This window comes from Quercus suber, unplaced genomic scaffold (genome assembly GCF_002906115.3).
Source record: "Quercus suber isolate HL8 unplaced genomic scaffold, Cork oak 2.0 scaffold_471, whole genome shotgun sequence".
Classification (NCBI taxonomy): domain Eukaryota; kingdom Viridiplantae; phylum Streptophyta; class Magnoliopsida; order Fagales; family Fagaceae; genus Quercus; species Quercus suber.
In genome coordinates this window covers 74,900-101,718 of record NW_027069922.1, presented here as the reverse complement: position 1 = coordinate 101,718, position 26,819 = coordinate 74,900, and the positions used below count along the sequence as shown (strand labels likewise).

Sequence of the window (26,819 nt, the reverse complement as noted above, 5' to 3'; positions counted from 1 at the left end):
CTCTTTTTTCTTTTTCTTTTTTGCCTAGAGTATGTGAGATTAGGAATTAAGGAAACTGAAAAATCTTTTATTAAAAAAAAAAAAAACAGAAAAATTAAATGAAAGAAAATAGTGAGTCTTGATAAAGTAAAAAAACATGGTCTTGAGGGAAATATCAAAGTGGACTGAGAACCTTTTTTTTTTTTTTAATTTAATTTTTGGATAAGTTTGTTCGAAGACATAAATTAATAGGAGAGTGTTCTATTTTGTAGGCATTTTATGTGGAGTTAGAGATATATTTTTACCAGCTTGTTCTTGAGTTTTGTCCCCATTAAATGTTCTAGGAGTATTTTTAAACAAAATAAAAATTCAGTCTTAAGAAGAGAATCCTTTTATAAATAATATAGGTACACACGGATTATGTACTAAGTTTTAAAAATTAGGACACTGCCTATATGGAGTGCATTAGTGCACAAAACATGGGCCATGTGCGATTCAACTTGTGCAACAATAAATAGGATTCAGATTCTTTAGATTTTCTAGGATACTCTACCAAATAGATTTCTTTAAATTTTTTTTTTTAAAAAAAAAGAGATTTCTTTAAATCTTAAGAACTTTTTTATGATTTAAGGGTCTAAATTTTGCCGTGTCAATATTTCACTAACAGTACTCTTAAAATAATAAAATAATGTTATAAATAAAATAATTAAGATTATTATTAGTAAAATGCTGATATGGTAAAATTTATATCATTAAATTATTAAAGAATGGCTAAGATTTAAGAAAATTTATTTATTTATTTATTTATTTTAAAGAAAGTAAGGAAATTTATTTAGTGGAGTGCCCCTTAAGAAATTTAGAATATCTTAATCCCAATAATTAATGTTATAAAAGCAAAGCACACGTTTCCAGTTTCGACACAAAAGCAAAGGGCCAAACCTCAAAGCATTCAAATAGCGTTTTCATGGTCTTATTCCAATACCGCGAATTCTTGGACTTCTTCTCTCTCCGACTTCCTCTCTCTCTTTCTGTCTCTTCCCCGACCGAACAAGAAGAAGAAGAAGAAGAACAGGAGAAAATTACAGGTCGAAAAATCAAAGAAAGCTGTAAGCAAGGTTTCTGTGTATTCCCTGGCTTTTTTTGGATTCTTAGATAACACGTTAGGTCTTTATTACTATTCTGATATTTTCTTTTTTCTGTTTTGAAGACTCTTTCTTTTAAAAGTTTAAAACAGTTAATGGTTATTTTTGGTGGTTTAGAAAGATGGAGGAGAATATTGGGTGCAAACAAACTATCAAAATTGAACCCACTGCACCATCGAACGATGATTGGAGAGCTCAACTTACGCCTACTATCAGACACAAAATTGTCAATAAATTGTAATTTTCTTCCTTCACGCTAAATTTATTATTTTTATTTTCTTAATCTTTTTTTCTCATTCTTTTTTGTTTAATTCAAAATTCAAATATATTGTGTTCAATAAGAGTGTGATTGCCTAAGGTTTATTTGTTTTTCTTTATACTTTTAAACGTATCTTTTTATTTAGGCCAAAGTGATTTTAGTACTTCTCTGAAGTTTAAAGCTATCTTTTTTAGTCCTTACGGAGCGTTTTTAGTTTGGCCACATCATCGAAGGGCTTAAACATGATCGCCCTAAACTTTACTTTACAGACTAATCATGTATTTAAGCCATTAATTGATAAAACATGTGTGTTTTAAGAATTGATGTATAGTTGTGTCTGTGTCATATTTGTATGGTTCATAATATAGGTCCCATTGTGTGGGGTCTTACAAATAGCAACGCTCTTTATAGATTTTGTGGAACCACTTCTATTTCGTCCATAATCTTTTGTACTTCGTTTAGTTATTAATAATCTACATTATTAATAAGTTTATTACTCATGACAAAAGTGATGTTTTAGGTGTAACTTAAGACTTAAAACAGTAACATACTATTAATTAATGCTCTTAAAATAACAAATTTGGATAAGTGAATCTGCATCGAGCTTTTATTTGTCTGAACATTTTATGTGAGTTTTGGCTTTCATGATTTATGCTCTACTTGCTGCTTTCGTGCTTAATTACTTGTCTTTGTATTTGATAGTTTGTCTGTCAGATTTAATATTTCATGAATATTTTAGTTTTATGTGGCAGATTTAATATTCCTAGGTTAATTTGTGATATCATATATTTATATATTAATTATTATTTTTTCTAATTTTCAATTGCCTATAGCTCCATGATGATGTTGTAACTGGATTTTATTAAAGTGTAACTGTTGTATGGGCAGATTGTTAAAATTGATGAGTAGGGTGGCTTCTTCTGATCCTAATAGTCTCAATCGATTTACTAATATTGCGGCACAAGTTGAGGAAAAGATCTTCCGCTACGCAACAACCAAGGTACACTGGTCAATCACAGTTTTCAGCAACTTCCTTGTTTGTTTTTATTTATTTTTTAATTCACTGGGCTAGTTCTTGGCTTTTAACAATTACTTGTATGCTTACCATCTTTTATTAAAAGAACAAAAGTAATTAGTATAAGTAGTAATTATTTATTTACTTAGACCAAATGTGTATTGCCAATGAAGTCTAGCTTTAATGACACTTCCTTCTCCCATAAGGTCGTGGATGCATCCACTGAATGTGTGTGACTTGTCAATAACAAAATATGAAACGTGATTTTGCATAAATCTCACTCTTCTACCATTCAACTATGATTTATGGTTCTCTTTTTTTTTTTTTTTTTTTTTTGTTTCATTTTTCTTTTTAGATTTGGAGTTGTATAATTAGTAGTCTTTCTTCTGATTTACTTTTTTTTTTTTTTTTTTTTTGTTTCATTTTTCTTTTTAGATTTGGAGTTGTATACTTAGTAGTCTTTCTTCTGATTTATGTGATTTATTGCTTGTTAAATACTACTTATGCAGCTGTCTAGGACCCATGAATCTCATCCTCCACCAATTGTTTATGGGAAGAGGAAGTGCCATTTATTGCAAATACCATTGAATATTTTTGTGATGTCAAGTCTTTTTGATTTTGGTGCTCACATTTACTTAATGAACTTGTGAAGCAAAATGGATGCTTGAGTTTGAGATGGCCACGGTTGGGTAGATTTGGTCTCACTGTAGCTCAACAATTACTATTAAACCCAGTTATTAATAGATTTTGAATAATGCAATATGTTTCAGCAATGATCTATCTGGTGTATAACAATGTGCAATCTTGTTTAATCGAGCCCTTGAAACCTTTCTTGATTTCAAAAAAGTTGGTGGGTCTTGGTAGGGCTTTTACAGTTTAATATACTCAAGGAGGTAAGCAATTGTTTATATGTTTTTCTTTATTCTTAGTGGATCTCCCAATTTCTATTTAAACATAGAAATTGCACATTTATTGCATATTAGGTTGTACATTGATTCTCATAGCAATATGAAAAATTGCACACGGTTATGGAGTGAGGATTGCAGTTATATTTCTGTTGGACTTAAAGTGCCTATATTATTCTAGTCAAAATACAGGGATAACTGAATGTCTGTGCTGTTTTTTATTTTTATTTTTTATTATTTTTTTATTTTTTTTATAGTACAGAAGAAAAGAGATAACTCAAATATCAATTAATCAAAATCTTTGATTTCTTTGAGTACATTGAGCACTAGTGTGTAGGACTCTTTCTTCTGTTAGTGGCAATAGGAGTCCTATTTGACTAGTGAACTAAAGACCTAATAAGCCTAAATAAAGGCTAACTTGGACTAAAAGAAAATAAATAAACTCAAGACACTTAGAATCTTCAAAAAAAATTCTAGACTTGACTCTATTACTGAAATTTCTTCAATTTGTAGGAGTTGCAGAAAATTACTGATCTGATCCTCATTACAAATGAAAACATTACTTGCAAAACAAAAACCTAAATTGAAACCTGATTTAAACCTAAAGATGTCTATCTCAATTGCCACCTCCACCCCTTATAAGTTCTAGGTGGTGGGTGAGGTTGTGGGTTCAAGACCCATTAGGTGTGTGGGTGTAACTCACTGTTTTTATTTATTTATTTTTTTTAAAAAAAAATAAAAAAAAAAAAAAAAAAAAAAACTACTTAATTATCAAGAAACTAGAAATTTAAAACTATATGACTCTTGCTTTGATTGGACCCTCCATTTTGGAGCTATTTATGAAAAGTTTTTGAAACCAAAAATCAATCTAAAGACAGCAACTTGACACTTATTTAATGGCTTCATCAACAATGATTAGCAAATATAAGCAGTTTGTTTATGGAGGAGCTCATTGGGGGCAAGAATATGTTATGTTCAAATTTTTTAGGTTTGGGTGCTCATTTGACGTTCTACTCAAATTGTGTCAATTTTGTTCTGGATTAGGTTTGGGACATACTTGCAGCATATTTAAAAATAAAAATAAAAAAAATCATTTTGTTCCTCTTGTTGACTTCTTGATAAAGCTTTTTAAAAAATAACCCAAAAATGGAATACATAACAAAAATAAAAAAAAAATTGTGGAAGGATTGGCTGACGGGGGGAACTCTGATCAATGTGGTTCTGGCCTATTTTCTGCTTGCTCTTCACAATATGTGTTGGTATCTCTCTTGTCTGCTACATGGATCAATCTATCAGTTGAAAACTTACAATGCAATTGCAGCAATTCTTTTCTTGGGGAATTGTGTGATGTATTTTAAACAGAAAAAATAATAACAATAAGTACCTCTTAAGCCTCCGTTTGGATAGCATTGAGAACGTGCATTTTTGTGTTTTGCTGAAAAATGGTGGGTCCCACGGCATTGTTCACAGATCTACAAGTCATTCAAACATAGATTTCAATATAAATTTGGGTCCCACAGCACTATTCACATATATAAAAATTATTTTGCTAGAGAGTTTTCAGTTTTCAGTAATAAGCGATATCCAAACATTCTCTAAATCTTTATTTATGCGTAACTTTGGTTTATTGTTTTCATTAAGACTATGCACAGGCTGTGAAGTTGACCTTCAGTTTTAATTGGATATATTCATGTTCTCTGTACTCAGGATGTTTATCTAAAAGGAATATGTAAGAAGATGGCATTGATGGATAACTCAAGCAGCAGCATTGTTGCTTCCTCATCCAGCCAAGGTAACAGGATTTTAGACACTATAAATTGCACAGTTTGTCTTTCCTTTCCTCCTTCAACCTTAACTCAACATGCAAGGAAACATTAAAAACAAGAAAAGTTCAGTGGCTGCTAATTTTTGCTACTTATGTCTTATTTATCCTATAACTCAACTGATACATCATCTTCCCATAATAATGGAATAGAGCGTGAGGTCGTGGGTTCAAGACCCACTGGATGTGTGTAACTTACTAATTACTAATAATAATCATAATAAAAAAAACCTTGCTAAGGTTTGCTGTAACATACTGTTTATTTATAGAATGCCTTAAGAGGTATCCTGTCCTTTTCAATTGTAATGAATACACTTTTCTTGCACTTCTTTTGTGGATTTGAAATGTTTTTTAGTTGTTGCTGTTATTTAACAAGCAATAATAGAGAAGGATAGGGGTAATTGTACATAAAAGCTTTAAAGAGGAAGATGTCACGGTTAAGAGGATAGGAGAGAAATTTGTTAATAGAGCTTGTTTTAGGGGAAGAGACATTTAACATAGTTAGCATATATGATCCTCAAATAATTTTAGAAGTATCCATTAAGCAACATTTATAGGAGGGATATGAATGAATTGTTGCAAAGGATACCTATGAAGAAAATATTTCTGTTGGGGGAGACTTGAATAATCATGTTGGGAAAGGTAGTTCAGTTTTGAGAGGAAAATGGAGGGTATAGATATGCATTAAGAAGCGAGTCAAGGATGCTATCCTAATTACGTAATGGCTTATGATTTAATATTGGCTAAGATCATTTGCATCAATTCATGCAAAAACTCCTCTCTATTTTAGCCTAAGAACCTACTTATTCTATTTTATATACTCACTTTACAAAAAACCCCACATCAGATTATATGTTTTACACTATATTTCATTAAAATATCAAAATTTCTTGATTATGTTTAATTGTTTCTCTTTCTTCACACACAACACCACCATCCACTCTCTTCCTTGTCCTTGGGATACATAAAAAAAGAATAAAAAAATAAATACAAATGAATAGTGTTAGTTTAAATTTACACAATTACTGTAGCAATTTTACAAAGTGTAAAAATGATGTGAGTCATTTTCTGGCAAAACTGTGTAAATTTTGCACATTTTTCTATTTTAAACTTATTGATGTGAGTGCTATAACACTTTATTCAAGAAGTGGGAATCATGCTCAATTATTTTATCTTTACTAGAAGGGTTGATAAAGGATGTCATAAAGATTGTAAAGAGATATTAGTAAAGAGTGTAACAACACAATATACGTTGATGACACTGGATGTTTGTGTTGGAAGATGGATAAGAAAGGATGGAGGAAGGGGAAACATAAGAATTATGTGGTGGAATTTAATAGGAGGGAAGCAAGTTTTGTTTAGAGATAGAATGGTTAAATAAAAATGATACTTAGATGAATATGTTGATAGGATGTGGGAGGAAAGGGCTAGTTGTATTACAATAATTTTGTCTAAAAAGGTACTTGGAGAATGTAGAGGATGTGGGTCATCGTCCATAGAGGTTTGGTGGTAAAATGAAGAAGTTCAGAAAGTAGTTTGTTAAAGATCAATATTTATGAAGTCTACATAAATATAGAATCTGGGGGGCATATGAAAATGCAAGGGAGTGAGAAAGGAAACCAAAAGGCAGTTGCAAAAGATTAGATTTTAGACTTATGACAAATTTATGATTAGATTTTAGAATTATGACAAATTATATAGCAAGTAAAGGACAGAGAGAAGGATGTATTTATGAACTTGGGACATTTGACAAGGGAAAGAAAACAAGAGACTTAGTGATGCACGAAAACTTCTTAAAGGGCATTGAGAATCAACAAGAACCGAAAAATAAAATTAAACCTAGGAATTAAGACCAGCAAGATACAAAATTAGGAATTACCAGGGTGACCCTAGTAATTTTTTCTAGGGTAGTCATTAAAAAATATAAAGTCTAATGAAAAAGAACATGAATATATTGATTTAAAAAAAAAAAAATGCAAATACATGAAGTCTTACTTAAAAAAATAAAATTAAAAAAAAAAAAAAAAAAAGAAGGCAAAAAGGATTGATGAGAGATAAAGTAAAAACTGAGAATGTTGAGATGAAAGTAATAAAGTGAGAGAGAGTCTAAAATGATTATGGAGAAGAGAAAAATGGAGAGAGAGAGAGAGAGTAATAGATGATACCTGCATTGACTTTGAGCAAAGCTATTGAGCAAAGTAGAGTTGTTGGTGTTGCTGAGGAGAACTCATAGCCACAATATCTCTCTTGGTATCATTTTTTAGGAAAAATGAAATTAGGGATTATTTTAATGAAATGGGTTGAACAAGCTATGAATTTGAATGATTAAGGTTTCTTATTTTTTGGTTTTGAATGAGCTTTTTTGTTCATTTGTTGTTGTTAGGCCTAATATTTGTTGTTGTTTGAGCTATTTTTGTTGCTATATGAGCTAATTTTTATTGTTGTTATTTTTTGGACTTTCATTTTTTTGTTTAAGAGGTTAAGGATTATGTTTGGGGCCAAAATTATTTTTGTTGAACCCAAATTCTTACAATTCTCAAGTCAAAGTGTTCAATAATATTTTTAGGGTAGACAAAACAGATTAGTTTTAAAATAATTATGTATATAATTTTTTTTTTTTTTTCAAGTCAGGGCGTTCATATGAACACCTTGAGCTCAGCGTAAAGTCGCACCTGGGATATAGTACCAAGTGAGATAGAAACACTTAAGGAATTAGCACTTGGGGTTGGTTTGATACCCTGAATTTTTTGGATTCGTATTGCTCTGTATATAAGTGTGTGTTGTGCTGGTGATCTTGAGTAGCAAGCATGTATTAGTTCGATGTGGGTTATATAAGCAACCATAAGGAATTGTAGTTTACATCTTGCAAAAAAAGAAGCATTTTACCTGATCTTAACCAGCTTAATAGTCATTGAACCTCACAATTATGATAAACTGCATATGCCATTGCTTTATGTCTACCAATATAATGCTGTGTTTGCCATCCATGATCTATTACAGGTACAGAGTTTTCTGAGGCAGATGCAACTGGGGACAGCTCAAGGTTGCAGAATGTGCCTGAATTTGCTCATAACGTTATGGGAAATTCAGTAGATCAGCTGCAACCAATTATTGCCACTACCAAGAGTGAGATGTCTTCAAGCCAGCCTTTGCAACTGGTGGTTTCCCAGCCAGACCAACCTCAGCAGTTGCAAAATCACCATTTGCAAAGGCTGTACAATAATCACCTTCCACAAAAGCAGCAAAGTGTATCACAAAAAATTCAGCAACACATGCAGCAGAAAATTTCATCACAACAGTTGCATCAACAGCTGCCACAGCAGCAATCAAGTGCTACACTGTCTAATTGGAATCAGCAATTTACGGAGCAAATAAATACTTTAGAGCAGCAGCAAAATTCCTTGAGTCAAGGGTACAAATCAAATACATTCCAGCAGCCATATGGCTTGCCAAGTAATGTTTCCGGAGCATTGCAACTGCAAAAGGTGGTTGCACCTCAGTCAAATGTCTTGAAACTACTGTCACATCAGCCTCCAACACCCATGCTTCGACCTGTGGAGGTCACTGCTGCACAACATGAGGTCCCACAAACTTCACAGTCAACTCAGTTTCATCAGCTACAAGGTTCTCCAATGAAACTTAATCTATCAGAGGAAAATATGCCGCAAATGCTTCAGACATCAGCTGTCTTGTTTAAATCTCAGAATGTAATTGATCAGCAGAAGCAAATTCAATCACAGAGAGTGCTCCATGAAGTCTCAACAGGTATATTTGTATTCTTGATGAAATTAAACCTTGTTGAATTTAATTGCAGCATAACCTGCTGTTTATTTGTTTTTGGTAATCTTAAATTTTGGAATTACTCTGTAAACCTTTTCTGTTCATTTGTTTTTGGTACTCTTAAAATTTTATTTTATTTTGGTTGACTTGATTGCTGAAAATGTAAAATAACAAGAAATTATATTTTGATTCTTATACATTGGCTGACTAGATTGGCCAATCTAAATTCAGAAGAAAACCTTTTGCAAATAAATTGATAATTCATATATTGGACCCAAGAGATGAAAGAAAAAGTTAGGGAATGAAGTATAAGTTGAAATATGTCTACACCAAATAGTTTGTGTATACAGATCAAATTGGGATACTCTTAAAAAAAAAGGTTTTAATTATTGAAGTTATCAGCTGCTCAAATATCTTCAGCAGATAGAAAAGGGATGATTACACTGAAACCAGTTCTCTGTGTATATTAATTACACAAAATTCTGCTGGACTAAGAACACTTCTGTAAAATTAATTGAATTTCATACAATATCTGTGAAAACTAAAAACCAGAGTGTAAGTATAAGAAGGGGCATCTGCTGCAAAAGACCTGTTATATGTTTTGCAATCTGCTTTTGGTGCTTACTAAGATCTTTGAATAAATTGAGAATTTTGATGCTTGGAATTTTAATAAATACGTAAGTTCTTTGGGATATTAGTGTTTCTTTTAAATTTTGTTGTCAAAATTGTCTTTGACTATCTAATAAGGTGTGGAGTATCCAAGTATGTCTAGATTTAATATTGTTTAGTAAGTTGTGTCTTGGGAATGTCTTAGACTACTTAATAATTTTTCTTGGAAACCATATTTATTATGTGTCTTTGACCAGTCAATCTTTGTAATCCCTTATAAAGTTTCAATGAAAATATGAAGAAAGCATGCTATGTTTGATAGAAACTTATAATTTCTCTGGGATTACTTCGTTTTCTTCCTATTAAGGTTATTTTATGTTTTTGGCAAACTATTGCTGCCTTATTCTGGCTACATCTTCTTTCCATTGGTGATTAACTTTTGCTGGCCAGTGCATCTTATATAAGAGGTGCCTCACCCCTCTTGTTTTCTCTTTAAATGAAATGTTACTTTCCAAAGAGAAAAGAAAAAAGCAATAGTCTTTTTTAGCCCTTCCATTTTGCACCTTTCGTTGTGTGTGTGTATTACATATTAACTGTATGAGAAGATTCAGTCATTTGCTGATTTTATTGTCATTCTTATACTTCTGTCAAGAAATTTTGACAGATGAATGTTGGTGTTTTGTTAGCTAGTAAACCTCATGTTCTTGTAGTGTTATTATTCATTACTTAGTTCTCTTCTTGAAGTTTCTTTACTGGGGCAGCGTTTTGGTTTGGAACATATCAAGTCCTACTTTCAATAAATTCTCTTTTTCTCTTGAAGCATCATTAGGTTCCTCTGCTCCAAATGAACTCACAAATGTGGCTACTTGGTATGACTGGGCATATCAAAAGGTATTTTTTGTTCTTTTTAAATAATAGTTTGTGTTACATATCCAAAAAAAATTGTTTTAGTGTTATGGATCTAACTACCATGCTTTTTCGACATATATTGTCTTCTTTCTTTTTTTTGGATAATATAGACTTTACAATTGTGGACTTTTTGATAACTAAAGAAGCACGAACACATACATTACACTGGATATAGTGACATGACGATTCTTGAAAAACTAGGACACTTCGTGGTAGGGACATGACAATGAATTAATTAATATTGATAAACTATCATCCCTATCAAAAATATTGATAAACTATCATTTTTCTAAAAAAAATTAGTTGTTAGGAAATAGTTGATCTAATCATTTACCTTTGATAAGTGGGACACTTGGGAATTATAACTTTTAAATAGGAGGTAGAGTGGGACAAGGTTCGAACCTAAGATCACCAGTTTTGCTACCATGATAATATTCCACTTGTCCCATAATAAGGGCATAATTGAAGGAAATCACAAAATTGCACCTTCACTTATTTATACTTTCACTTCTATACTAGAGGAATATCAGTAATTTAATCTCCATCCTTTTTCAATTTGTTCTTTATATTCCAAATTTTGTCTATGGCTGTGTCTTTGCTATGTCTTAATCAAATCCAAAATAAATTATATATTTTTTTGTTAGATGCCCCATGGAATTGCATTAGGCCATGTCTCCAGCATACTTATATTCAACATGTGTCTGACACTGATATTAATGCCTTTATTCCATGTCTGTACTTCATAACTTGATAATCTCCAACCTCACTGCATGTTATTAAATATTTACATACAAACACGTCTGTATGTCCTTGTGTATGTATAAACACACACAAAAACATATCTGCTACAGGCTAGGCTATTTTTGACTGATATATAGGTTGATACTTGATAGTATCTTAAAGTTTTGAGGATTTTATGATTCACTCAAAATGTAATAAAAACCCTCAATGACAAAGTAGCATGTTCTCCTGCCCCTATTTTTGGGCACTTCTTATTACTCCCTTCGTCCCAATTTGTTAGATGTCTATTCCATTTTGGGATGTCCCAATATGAAGTCCTCTTTGGAAAGTCAAAAATATATTTCCTAACATACTCTTTACTTTATCTAAAAAGCCAATAGCCCTCTTTCACTAAAGTTTAAATTAAGGAGTGTAGATTTGGAATCTTGTACCTTTTTATGCAAAAGACAATACATTAAAAAAATATTCCCTTAAAAGGTTGGATTTTCTAATCAGGCCTAACGAAATGGGACATTGGGAGTATATGAGTGTTAGGCTTGTAATACTAATTCTCATGGTGGGATGGGAGTTGAGACTTCTTATAGCTTGTGCTGAAAGTGTCAGCATATTCATGAGCTATGGACTCCTTATGTATTGTTTTAATTTAATATAAGATTCGGTGCTTTTTCTTGCTTGTTAATGTATTTGAGTGTGCTTTTCAGCTACAATCTGTGAGGGAGAATTGCTTAGAAGATTTGGAAAGACTACAGAAGACAGCAGTTGACATGTTTCAGCAGGTATCTCATTCATTCTACCTTTTACTGTCATTTTTCATGGATGCCAGATTCAACTAATTGATTTTGTTGTTGATATGTCACTACCAGATTTGATTTGGCATCCTGTTTGTTATCTGTCTGAATTTAAACTATCTGCTTCCTTCTGCAGGCACAAAATCCTGAAAATTTCAAGAAATCAATTATTTCAATTGGGAAAATGATAACTTTTTTAAAACTTCCCAGAAGTGACATTGTACGGTTCTCTGAGCAGAAATTTCAGGGTTATTTACAGGCAATTCTTTTATTTGTATATCATAGTAACATGAAGAATAAAAATTCTGCGCCTGCACAACAACAGGCACAGCAACTTCAGTTTTCTGGTTGCAAATCCCAACCATCTCAGCTGCAGCATAACAAAAATGTGAGACCCCACTTTCATCCAGAGAAGTTACCCTCAAGAAGCACTCCAATTGGTATATCTCCACTTTCAGAAATAGAGCAAGGGTTTCCTAATTCACAACCAACAATGATAAATTCACTTCAGTCTGGGTCTCAAGTGAGATTGGAGAAAAGAAATGTTTTTAGTCCATTGCAGCATGATTATCCAACGCCTGTGCACCAAGCAATCACCGGTTCATCAAAACAGAAAAAATTTTCTCATAATTCCAGTCTGAATACACTTGATTCCACTATAAATTCGTTTCAGAAGAGTTCTACTATCATTGCTTTCCAGCAACAGAAGCAACACAAAATACATCAAACAATGCAGCCACAGAACCTAACCCAGGTGTTTACAGAAGATGCCCAACCCAGTATTAGTTCAGGATTTCTTCAGCATTGTCACTCAATTGACTCAGAACATCCTGATCAAACTCAACCACCAAGAAATCCTGTCCAATTTCATTCCACCTCTCAAATATATCAGAGTTCTTCTCTTCAAGTTAGCCAACAAAATCTAGGGTCACCTCTTTCAAAAGCTGGTACAGTGTTTCCATCTGCAACACCAGTAGACCTTGAGAAACGCCCCTCTTCTGTTTCTGTACTTTCAAACTCAGATTGCAATCAGCAAACAGCTGCTCCAAAGCAGCCACTTAAGCGCTTACTTAAAGCGGTAAGTATATCGTCTCCCTTCATTGCTCTAAGAAAAAATATACATAGTCCAACAAAGTTTTAATAATAATGGATATAAATTATCTGTTATCACTGTTATTGAGACAATTTTTTTTTTTAAGTTTCTTCATTTTTTTTTTATGAAAGACTTTTTAACAGTCGTGTCTTGGTCCACCCATTACTCATAAGAGAATCTTCACTGCAATTGTTATCACTTCTCAATTAGATGTTATATAGTGGATTTTGAGAAATCAAACAATTTTTCAGGTAGAATCAGTTTCACAAAAAGCACTGAGTGCCTCTGTTCAAGAAATTGATATGATAGCTGGAACCACAATTGATAATGTATCCAAAGGTTCTGTTGGTGGGGGTTTGGCGTGTAGAATGATATGTCAAATAAAAGCAAGAAACTACAGGTTGCAAAATAGACATGTGTTTGCGGACAAGGTGAAGCACCAGATCAATTACATGGCCCATAAAGCAACTTTGTTATCTGCCAATGAAATTTGTAGTTTTAAGCGGTTAGCTGATGATTTAAGTGACCTAGATTCAACTGCAAGATATCAGATCAAGCGGCCCAGGATTGAGGTATGCATTCTGCTCCTAAATCATTTGCAGTTTAGTGGATTGTTGTTGATAATTGGACTTTAATGTGTTGCATGCCCTGTTAGAACCAGTCCCCTTCCATACCTATGGTAGATTGGCTGGTCTGCAATTTTTTCCTAAGTTAACATATGCTGTATATATTATGCATGAATAGCCTAACATTTTGAAAATGATTGGAAAGATAAAATTCTTTCCTGTTATGATATTAAAGGCAAAGTTACTTGCAATGTGGTACATGTTTGGTCTATGCAATTGATACATGGTAAGTTGACTTAGGCATATTTTGTTTACTATTTTCAGGTCTCCACCTTGTTTATGCTATTCATGATTTAGATTTTACGATCACCAGAACAAATTATCAGTTGTATTAGTCATTCAAATTCGTGAATTAGTTCTTCAGTTTATTGGCCATATGATTTTGTTTTAGCTCTTCCCCTATCCATATCAGTGCACTTTTAACTCAAGACTATCAATTTCTTTTATTGTACTTAAAAATTGAATTATGGTTAACTTCATTATTCTCATCCTTTTCGGTTTTCATTGAGATGTGCATGTCCTTAAAATCTTTGACATGGATTTATTCTTCACAAAATGTTGCAGCCAAAAAATGAACTCCAGAATGAAATCAAATGCATAAACCAGCAGTTAGTAGAAACCATGATAGATTTAGATTCAACTGAAGATCTTGCTTCTACTGTAACTGGTGAAGGAACTGTTATCAGATGCTCCTATAGCGCTGTGGCTCTGAGTCAAAATTTGAAGTTGCTGTATGCTTCATCCCATATAGTAAGTTTTGTAAATTCTCCGAGAACATATTATTTGAATTCTTTATTAGAATGTTTATTTGCTCTCCCCTTTCTGATTACAGCTGCCAGTGCTTTCTTTATGGTTGCTTGTTCCTGCTGATTACCCAAATTCTTCTCCTACAATCTTTGATGGGATGACGGTCCGCTGGAGGTGAGAGATTAGAAACTTCTCTCTTTCACTAGACGTTTTGGTATCTGATTGAGGTTCGATGAGTTGTGATTTAATCCGGTGCATATCTGAGCATGAGCACCCACACATGGATCTACAACATACACATTTTAATGTGGTATCCAATGTTTTATAAGTGTTATATAACCTTAATGAATTTTCGTGACTAAGATCTTGTGGTTTGTTAAAAATAATTGAAACAAAGATTTTGAATTCCTTTTTTTATAGCTAGTATGCTAGGTTCAGGTTCAAACTAAAACAAATGAATTTCTGGATTTACTAAAAATGTTTTCTTTTTAAACACAGCCATGACAATAAAGAGTCTAAAGAACTATCGGAAAATGCAAAGTTAAAGTTCAGCATTGTTCTGCGCATACTTTCAGAGCCCATGTCTCTTGGGGAGATGGCGAGAACTTGGGAATTCTGTGCCCGTGAAGTATTTCTTGAGAATGCTCAGCATATTGGAGGAGAATGCTTTAGTTCAAGATATGGTCGGTGGGAGAACTGCATTACTGGTTGATCGTTGTTGTCTACTTAATGTGCAAAACTAAGAACGTTTGTGAAAAACTTTATTCCGTAGTTTTGCTTTGTAAATTAGATTACCTTTGCTATTTTCCTGTTACTTAGCATCCTGTGGTTTAGAGTATAATTTATAATGTTAAATGTATAGAGTTTATAGGCAAAGCCAATAACTAGGTTTTATGTATCTAGTTTTATTATTTATTTTATTTTATTTTTTTAAATAAAAAAGTCTTTAATAGTTGAATAAGAGATTTGTGGTTCAATCTCCGCATACAGCAAAAACTGATTGGTGTTTTGATTTAACGATAATGAGCACAATCATTAGAAGCAGATATGATAGGTTGAAACTTTATAAATAATTTTGTTGTAAAGCTATTGTTTTGATAACTGTTTCAGTTTAGTTTTTTGCTTATTTTTAAAATGGTCTTTAGGTGGGATTGAAAATAATATCTAATGAAATTCTCGTTAGCTCAGCGATTGCCATCAGCTTTTGTAATGCCTCAAGCCCTCAGCTCTTAAATATTATGGTTTGGCTGCTGATATCCATGGAATGCCTCATCCTTTTTCTGATTTTTTTTTTTTTAAAAAAAAAAAAAATCCTTTGCTATGTTGTTAGAGGGAGTTTCACTTATTATGCGTAAAAAGTTCTGTATTATAAAAACATATCGGCACTACTCTTGAATCGTATTATATAGTGTGTGTATTGTGTGAATTTTATCATATCGTACAATATATAGACGTATGCTTTAAAATGTGTTTGTTACTTGAATTTTAACAAGTTTTTAAACTTTTTTTAACACAAAATTATTAAGTTACTTAATTTATCATAATAAAATAACATGTCTATAAGTTTTTGTTTTTGTTTTTGTTTTTTTTTTTTTTTTCTCTCTCTCTTTCTCATAGAAAATTTGGACTACACATTTACACTTCACTTTCATATTTACAAATTTCTTTACTATACTATGAATAAGGTATTAATTGACAATATAATTATTTTTTATTTTTCTCATTATTGTTATAAGTTTAAAAAACTAGAATGCCAAGAAGAAATAAAAAAAAAATTAAAATAAAACAACAAGAACAGATAGTAAAGGCTGATGATGATGAAAAAAATTTTAATGAAAAAATAAGTTTGCAAAATGATGAATATGATAATAACATTGACTTAGATGGAATTAATTAGGCAAGATGATGAAGATGGTGACAAGAAATTATTATTTTGGGTCATTTGTAATATATTATCACCTTTGGATATAATAAATTTGAATGTGTATGTTATAAACACATACATTCAAGTTTATACTGACTATGGATAACTAAATTTCTAGTTTGAAAATTAGTTAAACAAGTAAAATAGTTTCACATATGCGAATTTGTATTGATGATTGTGTGGTACAATTCTCTGTGATTACAAAAGAGTGATCCTCTAATTCAATCTCCTTGAAAGATTCGTTGATTGAAATTGTGGTAATGTGATTTTGACTTGAACATAAGATATCCTTTAATTTGGCTGAGGAATGGATCGAAGATTTTTTTAAACGGAGTTACAATGAATCTTTGGCTATGAGCTTGTTAGAAATTCTTTGTTCATCGTGTTCTTTGTATTCTTCGTGTGTTCTTTGTGCGTTCTTTGTCTTTGAAAGTTTGTGGTGGAAGTTCTTTGGTGTTTTGGAGGCTTAAATCCGTAGAGCTTCACCGATTTGTAGTTTGTTGAGGTTTCTGGAGGCTGTTGAGCTTGATTCCAGTAAACTTTGATATTTAGGAATATGATTTGAATGATTCCTCTTCGAATGTTCTTTGTGTTTGAAGGTTTATGGTGGAAATTCTTTAGGGTTTTAAAGGCTTAGATCCATTAAACTTCACCATTTTGTGATTTGTTGATGTTTCTGGAGACTTTTGAGCTTAATTCCAGTGAATTTTGAGATTTAGGCAAGTAGTTTGGGATTCTGCTACGAATGATCTTCATATTTGAAGGTTGAAGTTCTTGAAGTTGCTGGAGACTTTTAGGCTTGATTCTAGCAAAGCTTCTAGACTTCTGAACTCAAGATGTCTTCAAGGTCCTTCCTAAGATGTCTTGGTTTTCCCTTAAATGTCTTAGGAAGGCTTCTATTTATAAGAGTTTAAGGATGGGTGAGCGATACGTGGCGGAGTCTGATTGGTGACACATGTCACAGCATGATTGGTCTGCTTATGTCATCGCTTACACGTGCTGGACTAATTATGTCATCGCTTACGCGTGCGAGGCTGCTTATGTCATCGCTTACATGCACTGATGCGTGATTGGTTTTTGTATGACACTTAGCAAATTTCTATTGGTTTCTGAGTAGTGATAGCAAAACCTAACAGCAATATGTGGCGCTTTGTAATTGGCTATATTTTGTGGACTTGGTAGTGTGACGTGTCAGTTTGTGATAGGTCGGAAATTTTCCCTTTCTACAGCAATCCTTTCTTTGGCACCATAAAGTGCAGTTATTTATGAATATGACAAGAAGTCTAAAAGTGGACATAAATGTTTTCACAATTTAGTGCCCGTTTGTTTGCACTTTTAGACGGCAAAAAGCGCTTTTTGAAACAAAAAAAATAAATTAGGTGTTTGGTAATGTTTCAAAACGTGCTTTCACAAAAAACCTACGTTTTGAAATGTAAAAAATTAAGCCAAAACGTGCAGACAAGTTTGAGGAGCTTTTGCAAACGCAAAAGCGCTTTTGATCAATATTACCGTTGGATCTAAAGATATAGTACTAAATTGCCCACATGTTTTATTGAAAACCCAATTTTACCCTTTGATAAATCAATGCAAATTGCCATTTACAGCCTCAGAACCATTTGATAAATTAATTGCTACAAGGACCACAAAAAAATAGCGACTAGCCTAGGTTCAATTCAGTAACAAATTCCCAAATCAGATAAGGAAAAAAAAAAAATCAATCCTTTGCAAATCAAGATTCCTCAAAATGCGAAAAAAAAAAAATCAGAATATAGCGAAATCTGTTTGCACTACTCTGATCTAAAATGTTGTCTCTCTTGCCTTTGTCATCCGTCAATGATCTTTGTGTGTGTGTGTGTGTGACTGTGTGTGAGAGAATGAGAGAAGGAAAGAGTGAGAGCTTTTGGCTTTTGGTATGTTCTGGAAGATAGAGAAGAAATGGTAGTCTGGTAGAGAAGAAAAGCAAAAAGAAAAGTCAGAAGATAGAGAGAAGGTAAAGAATACGCGTGTGGAATAGAAAAAAAAAGAGGGAAAAAAATATAAATAAATGTGTGGATGAAAGAAAAAGAGACAAAGAGAAAAATTAAATAAAGAACAAGAAATTAAAACTAAGAAATGCTACTATAATATTTTCACAATAAATCTTAAGTGGTGGGTTGTTACTAGCTAATACTAGTGAAAAAAAAAATTTTAAGTGGTGTGTTCAAATTAAAATCAGTAACAACTTACCACATATGACTTGTTATGAAAATATTATAAAAATATTTTTACAACAAATTTTAGTTAACAATAAATTATTATTATTATTATTATTAAGCAGTTTTTTTTTTTTTAGTAAGTATTATTAAGTAGTTGATTTAAGTATAAAATAAACTTCCTTATATGTATATTGTTCTTTTTGGTAATTTACAACTCAAACTGCCACTTTTATAAGTGCTACTAGCTAAACACTCAACTTTTTCAAAAAACACTTTTTAACAGTTTTTACCAAATACTTAATTTTAAAAAAAAACCCAATTTCATACCGTACTTTTTAAAACCCCTAGTTTTTTCGAAAAGCCTAGTTTCAAAAAGTTAAACCAAACTTACTCTTAACATTTGATGCCCACTCTAATAAGTGTGGGCATTTGAATTGAGTATGGAATGCTGCGTTTGATTTACTGGATTGGATTGCATAGGTTGGATCTAATTAAGATTAAATGAAATTGGGTTGGATAATTGTTATCCCAATCCTGTGAGTGGTACAAGGCAGATTAACTTCAATACTTAGCAGCAGAGTATTAGGGTCATTGGTTTAATACTAATACTCATTATGTTATGGCTAATAAAATAAGTTCACGAATGTCCACAACATTTTTCACACAAAAATTCAGTTTATAAATAACAGCCATTGTCCTCAAAGGGATCCTTTTTGGCGTAATAAAGTTTAGTTTTCTATGTCAAAATCATACTTTCATGCCTAGAACAAACAGAACGAAAACACAACTTATCGGATTCATTTATTCAGAAATACATAAATAACAAAAATTCCTAACAGCTTAAGGACTTGTCAACATGAATTTCAAAAAAGATGAGTGCCTTGCTAGACACTGCAGCTTGCTAATTCATATTATATTCAGAAGAGCTGTACAGAAGACACACAAACAGTGCAGAAAATAAACTCAAACAGAGAACAAAATACAACCTCAGCAACCAGTCAACCACACACCAAAGAAAGAAACGGAGGAAGAAACAACTACCAAAGATCTCAACTAACCAGCAACAGAGCAAAACCTAGTTAAAACTTTCATAGGACTAACAAGGACCAAATGCAGTGGCAGAGACACCCCAATTAGCACAAAGGGACTTATTAAGGGTTCGTTTGGTTGGAAAAATGGGATGATAAAAAAAATTTTATTTTCTCTCTTTTTTGTTTGGTTGAGAGTGAAAAAGTGGGGGATAAAATAAATGAGTTTTATAAATTTACTCATATATTCTTGTTAAAAAATGAAGACTAATTAAAACAAATAAATGACAAACAACCCAAAAAAAAAAAAAAATCACCCAATTCATTAAAAAATGAAAATTATGTCTAGTTAAACGAAGAGAAAAAAAGGGGGAAGAAGAAGGCAACTAGGAAATCAAAAAAGAGAGAGAGAAAAAAAAATAATAAAATAAAAAAAAAAATAAAAAGAACGAAGTAGAAGAAGAAAGCAACGCCCAGCCCAGGATAGGAAAAGAAAAAAGGGAGGCCAAGGTAGCACAAAAAAAAAAAAAAAAAAAAAAAAAAAGAAGAAGGAAGGAATTGGTTGCATTGTTTTGAGCTTAAATCCGTAGAGCTTCACCGATTTCGTGTTGTTGAGGTTTCTGGAGGCTGTTGAGCTTGATTCCAGTAAATTTGATATTTAGGAATATGATTTGAATGATTCCTCTTCGAATGTTCTTTGTGTTTGAAGGTTTATGGTGGAAATTCTTTAGGGTTTTAAAGGCTTAGATCCATTAAACTTCACCATTTTGTGATTTGTTGATGTTTCTGGAGACTTTTGAGCTTAATTCCAGTGAATTTTGAGATTTAGGCAAGTAGTTTGGGATTCTGCTACGAATGATCTTCATATTTGAAGGTTGAAGTTCTTGAAGTTGCTGGAGACTTTTAGGCTTGATTCTAGCAAAGCTTCTAGACTTCTGAACTCAAGATGTCTTCAAGGTCCTTCCTAAGATGTCTTGGTTTTCCCTTAAATGTCTTAGGAAGGCTTCTATTTATAAGAGTTAAGGATGGGTGAGCGATACGTGGCGGAGTCTGATTGGTGACACATGTCACAGCATGATTGGTCTGCTTATGTCATCGCTTACACGTGCTGGACTAATTATGTCATCGCTTACGCGTGCGAGGCTGCTTATGTCATCGCTTACATGCACTGATGCGTGATTGGTTTTTGTATGACACTTAGCAAATTTCTATTGGTTTCTGAGTAGTGATAGCAAAACCTAACAGCAATATGTGGCGCTTTGTAATTGGCTATATTTTGTGGACTTGGTAGTGTGACGTGTCAGTTTGTGATAGGTCGGAAATTTTCCCTTTCTACAGCAATCCTTTCTTTGGCACCATAAAGTGCAGTTATTTATGAATATGACAAGAAGTCTAAAAGTGGACATAAATGTTTTCACAATTTAGTGCCCGTTTGTTTGCACTTTTAGACGGCAAAAAGCGCTTTTTGAAACAAAAAAAAATAAATTAGGTGTTTGGTAATGTTTCAAAACGTGCTTTCACAAAAAACCTACGTTTTGAAATGTAAAAAATTAAGCCAAAACGTGCAGACAAGTTTGAGGAGCTTTTGCAAACGCAAAAGCGCTTTTGATCAATATTACCGTTGGATCTAAAGATATAGTACTAAATTGCCCACATGTTTTATTGAAAACCCAATTTTACCCTTTGATAAATCAATGCAAATTGCCATTTATAGCCTCAGAACCATTTGATAAATTAATTGCTACAAGGACCACAAAAAAATAGCGACTAGCCTAGGTTCAATTCAGTAACAAATTCCCAAATCAGATAAGGAAAAAAAAAATCAATCCTTTGCAATCAAGATTCCTCAAAATGCGAAAAAAAAAAATCAGAATATAGCGAAATTGTTTGCACTACTCTGATCTAAAATGTTGTCTCTCTTGCCTTTGTCATCCGTCAATGATCTTTGTGTGTGTGTGTGTGTGTGACTGTGTGAGAGAATGAGAGAAGGAAAGAGTGAGAGCTTTTGGCTTTTGGTATGTTCTGGAAGATAGAGAAGAAATGGTAGTCTGGTAGAGAAGAAAAGCAAAAAGAAAAGTCAGAAGATAGAGAGAAGGTAAAGAATACGCGTGTGGAATAGAAAAAAAAAAGAGGGAAAAAAATATAAATAAATGTGTGGATGAAAGAAAAAGAGACAAAGAGAAAAATTAAATAAAGAACAAGAAATTAAAACTAAGAAATGCTACTATAATATTTTCACAATAAATCTTAAGTGGTGGGTTGTTACTAGCTAATACTAGTGAAAAAAAAATTTAAGTGGTGTGTTCAAATTAAAATCAGTAACAACTTACCACATATGACTTGTTATGAAAATATTATAAAAATATTTTACAACAAATTTTAGTTAACAATAAATTATTATTATTATTATTATTAAGTAGTTTTTTTTTTTTAGTAAGTATTATTAAGTAGTTGATTTAAATATAAAATAAACTTCCTTATATGTACATTGTTCTTTTTGGTAATTTACAACTCAAACTGCCACTTTTATAAGTGCTACTAGCTAAACACTCAACTTTTTCAAAAAACACTTTTTAACAGTTTTTACCAAATACTTAATTTTAAAAAAAAACCCAATTTCATACCGTACTTTTTAAAACCCCTAGTTTTTTCGAAAAGCCTAGTTTCAAAAAGTTAAACCAAACTTACTCTTAACATTTGATGCCCACTCTAATAAGTGTGGGCATTTGAATTGAGTATGGAATGCTGCGTTTTGATTTACTGGATTGGATTGCATAGGTTGGATCTAATTAAGATTAAATGAAATTGGGTTGGATAATTGTTATCCCAATCCTGTGAGTGGTACAAGGCAGATAAACTTCAATACTTAGCAGCAGAGTATTAGGGTCATTGGTTTAATACTAATACTCATTATGTTATGGCTAATAAAATAAGTTCACGAATGTCCACAACATTTTTCACACAAAAATTCAGTTTATAAATAACAGCCATTGTCCTCAAAGGGATCCTTTTTGGCGTAATAAAGTTTAGTTTTCTATGTCAAAAATCATACTTTCATGCCTAGAACAAACAGAACGAAAACACAACTTATCGGATTCATTTATTCAGAAATACATAAATAACAAAAATTCCTAACAGCTTAAGGACTTGTCAACATGAATTTCAAAAAAGATGAGTGCCTTGCTAGACACTGCAGCTTGCTAATTCATATTATATTCAGAAGAGCTGTACAGAAGACACACAAACAGTGCAGAAAATAAACTCAAACAGAGAACAAAATACAACCTCAGCAACCAGTCAACCACACACCAAAGAAAGAAACGGAGGAAGAAACAACTACCAAAGATCTCAACTAACCAGCAACAGAGCAAAACCTAGTTAAAACTTTCATAGGACTAACAAGGACCAAATGCAGTGGCAGAGACACCCCAATTAGCACAAAGGACTTATTAAGGGTTCGTTTGGTTGGAAAAATAGGATGATAGAAAAAATTTTATTTTCTCTCTTTTTTGTTTGGTTGAGAGTGAAAAAAGGGGATAAAATAAATGAGTTTTATAAATTTACTCATATATTCTTGTTAAAAAATGAAGACTAATTAAAACAAATAAATGACAAACAACCCAAAAAAAAAAAAAATCACCCAATTCATTAAAAAATGAAAATTATGTCTAGTTAAACGAAGAGAAAAAAGGGGGAAGAAGAAGGCAACTAGGAAATCAAAAAAGAGAGAGAAAAAAAAAATAAAATAAAAAAAAATAAAAAGAACGAAGTAGAAGAAGAAAGCAACGCCCAGCCCAGGATAGGAAAAGAAAAAAGGGAGGCCAAGGTAGCACAAAAAAAAAAAAAAAAAAAAAAAAAAAAAGAAGAAGGAAGGAATTGGTTGCACTTGGGCATTTTTGTCCATTAAGTAGTCTTTTTTTTTTTAGTTTTCTCTCCAATTTGGAGAACACTTTTTGGTGGTTCTAGAGAAAAAATACATAGAATCTATTATTTATTTTCTTTCCTCCCCACCCAACTAAACACACTGCAAAAAGTTTTCCTTCCAATTTTCTCTCTAAAGTTTTTCATCCATCCTATTTCACCTCCAAACAAACACATCCTAAATGACAAAGCTTTCACTGCTTTGCAGAACTCAACACAAGAAACTCGATCGACTTCAAGATCAACTCTGTAGATTTAATAGAATCATTGACCTTAAATCTCCACCCTTTATATCATTTATACACCACTGGATCACATCATTCCCACAGCAGCAGCAAGGGTTTATATACTAGCACAATGTGTGGCATGAACCCAAATTCTATTAGAGAAAAGGAATTGAAAAAAAAATGGTCCCTATTCTCCACTTGATTTCTACAGAAAACAAAAAGGACATCAACATTATACTCACATGGATAAGCCTTTTTCCAGGTAGACAACCTATCCTTAATTAAAGATCGAATAAGAAATTGAGAACAACTTTGATTGTAATAATTCTTGGAGCTGTTAACAATCCCAAATAATTAATTAAATTTCTTTGGATCATGGCTTTCTTGGTAATGAAATGCAAATGACACAAAATTGAAGGCTTATTAGTCTTATCAAGACTAATGAGCATAGTCCATCAAAAACTTTCTTCTGTTGACTGGGATTAAATAATAAAATCCAATAAGGTGTGTTTAGAAAAATAAAAATTAAAGGTGCTACCAAGAATCAATAGTTTACAGGCAAAACAAATTTTAGTTGTTAACTTGATTCCAAAACTAGTAATCATTATGTTATACCAATAAAATAAGACAATGTTGGCTAAACATGTATGTTTCCCCATGACATGCCATGTTCTAGAATGTGCACACCATTTCTCACACAAAAATCCAGTTTATAAACGATAGCCATTGTCCCTCAAAGGAAACCTTTCCTCTTCTTTTTTTTTTTGAGAAACCTTTCCTCCTTAGTACTAGAATTTAGTTTTCTACATCAAAAGCAATACTTTCATGCCTAATACAAACCAGAAAGAAAACACAGAATAGTGCCTTATTTAATCACAAATACATAAATGACAAAAGACAAATGAATCGGCACTTAAACTTTCTAATTCTTGGTTTTCCACACATATAATATGTGTCTAAGATCATCTGTATAGGGATTTCAACCCTGGAAATCTGTGTCAATGTGCGGTCACTGTTGTACACAAACTTAGTCCATTCTTCGCAAGAACGATCTCGATATTTTTTTACTGTAAACAACAAATAACCATTGTTATTGTTGTTGGTGTTGGATAATGAATTTGCTCGGTCTAAGTGTTTGGTAATGAAAATGGGACTGGTGATTGTGGAGTACCATGATTTAGAAACACGACAAAATCGTATTAAGGATTTCACTGGCAGCTGAGTCAAGATGTCGAATATGATGTCGTAAGGGAGACCCTCGGACAACAGCATTGGATTCTTTGCAGGTCGAGACATCGGTGGACGAAAGTTCAAGCTTTATTTTTTGAGAGGAAAGGATCAAGCTTTAGATTGAGCCACTGTTTCTCATTTATCCAACGTTCAAGCTCTACGGCCCAAATATAAATATATCACCCTCTCTCTCAGCACTTATCAACAAAGGGTTTAACTTACTTCCTGTAATTTTTTAATTAGATATTTCTTTTTGTTTTAATGAGAAATTATCACATTATCTACTAATTAAACTTTTGATGGAGATTAAAATCCGATATCATATCATTCTATATTAAGAAAAAACTAGCGCAATGTCTAGTTAAAAAACTACTCAAGGTATCTCTCAAAAAAAAAAAAAAAACAACACTCAAGGGAAGCTAGACCCTCAAAAATAAATGTCACTTTTCAAGTTTGTAGAATACTAAAAATACACTTACATTCTAACATTTTTCTTCTATAATAACATGATGACAAAGTCTTAGTCCCAAAATTTTAGAATCGGATATGAATCATTAATATATTAATTAGAGTTAACTATATGTATTCTTCTAACATTTACTAAAAATAAAAAAAAATAAAAAATCTAGTTTTCGTTATTAAATGAGTCTAGAATGTCGAGAAGAGTTCAAAGGAAGTTTTACAACAAATTAATTTTAATATTAGAATTTTCGATTTTCCCAATATGCGTCTGTCAAGTGATATTTTTGAGTTTGCCAATCACCAAAAACATCTTTTTGGTTTTTATATTTAGTAGTTATTATCAATTTGGTTCTTTTTATATTTTTATTTTTTCAACCATTTTGGTCCTTAACTTTTGAAATTATTGTTACTTTGATCCTTATTGTCATCACAGTGGCAAAAATATGCTTACTTGGTTGACAAAATGCTCATTTGACACAATTAAAAAACAATTAATTGCTATAAATAAATAAATAAAAGCCAAATCAACAATCAATAAATAAAATGAATTTTAAAAAATCCTGTTTCTCCTTTTATTTTATTTCACTTTCTTGGGAACCAAATACAACATAAACACCTTTATTCAAACCAAGCAAGTTAATTTGTACTGGAGATCATTTTGATTTTTTTATTATTTATTTTAGATGAGGTCATTTTTGGTCCGGTCAAAGAAGTAATATGTTTCAATGTTGATTAATATGAGAGTTACCTCTCTCTCTCTCTTATATATATATATATATAAAATTAAACATAACAATAGTTTTTTTTTTTCACTTACATAAATAGAACAAATAATTTTAATAATATATATATACTATATTTCTCTATTGCCCCAATAGAGTCGAAATGACTTTGGTATGACTAGTATTTAGGATAGGCACAAAATACTACATATTTTTGGCCAAATGTGGGGTTTTTGGGACTTGAGTGAACTAGATGTAACCCGCAAGTGGGCTTTGTCAATATCCTTCACTTTCCAAGTTTTTTTAATGAAAGACCTCATTTGAGAGAGTATGAGATTTTGTCACATGGCACATTTTTTGCAAAGATAATAGAAATACTCTCAATTGTCACATTAAAGATAAGAAGAAATTAAATATTGATTTTTTTTTTTTTTGGTTTAGTATTTCAAGATTTTTTTAAATTAAAAAATAAATATTTTTTTTATTTTTTATTTCTTTTGATCCAATGTTTCAATACTCTTTGCATTTCAATTCACAATTTTCACCTCTTGCACATCTACTCCTTTACATATACCTACCTATAGCCTTTCATGTCATCTCATGTCTAATACATAGTTACATACAAGCCAAAAACAATGTCATTTACCTTTAATTTTTCAATGACACTTACCTACCTCCAACATTACTATCTTATC

General features: G+C 32.0%; 1 protein-coding gene across 2 annotated transcripts; it reads left to right on the top strand.

Annotated features, from left to right (window-relative positions):
- Positions 1-928: 928 nt before the first annotated feature.
- On the top strand, positions 929-15,294 carry LOC112035610 (mediator of RNA polymerase II transcription subunit 15a). Of its 2 annotated transcripts, none has more exons than XM_024068447.2 (12): positions 929-1,085; positions 1,239-1,358; positions 2,269-2,380; positions 5,008-5,092; positions 8,123-8,887; positions 10,332-10,402; positions 11,863-11,937; positions 12,086-13,027; positions 13,294-13,614; positions 14,233-14,418; positions 14,501-14,589; positions 14,914-15,294. In XM_024068447.2, the coding sequence occupies exons 2-12, from the start codon at positions 1,243-1,245 to the stop codon at positions 15,125-15,127; spliced, it is 2,976 nt and encodes a 991-aa protein (XP_023924215.2). In that variant the 5' UTR covers positions 929-1,085; positions 1,239-1,242; the 3' UTR covers positions 15,128-15,294. The 2 variants fall into 2 exon arrangements, with proteins under 2 accessions (XP_023924215.2, XP_065618791.1); XM_065762719.1 differs by having other exon boundaries at positions 929-1,094.
- Positions 15,295-26,819: the final 11,525 nt, after the last annotated feature.

Coding starts and splice junctions, on each gene's coding strand:
- LOC112035610 (XM_024068447.2), top strand. CDS start 1,243: ATGGAGGAGAATATTGGGTGCAAACAAACTATCAAAATTGAACCCACT. Junction 8,888..10,331: donor GCTCCATGAAGTCTCAACAG/GTATATTTGTAT, acceptor TTTCTCTTGAAG/CATCATTAGGTTCCTCTGCT. Junction 14,419..14,500: donor TGTATGCTTCATCCCATATA/GTAAGTTTTGTA, acceptor TTCTGATTACAG/CTGCCAGTGCTTTCTTTATG.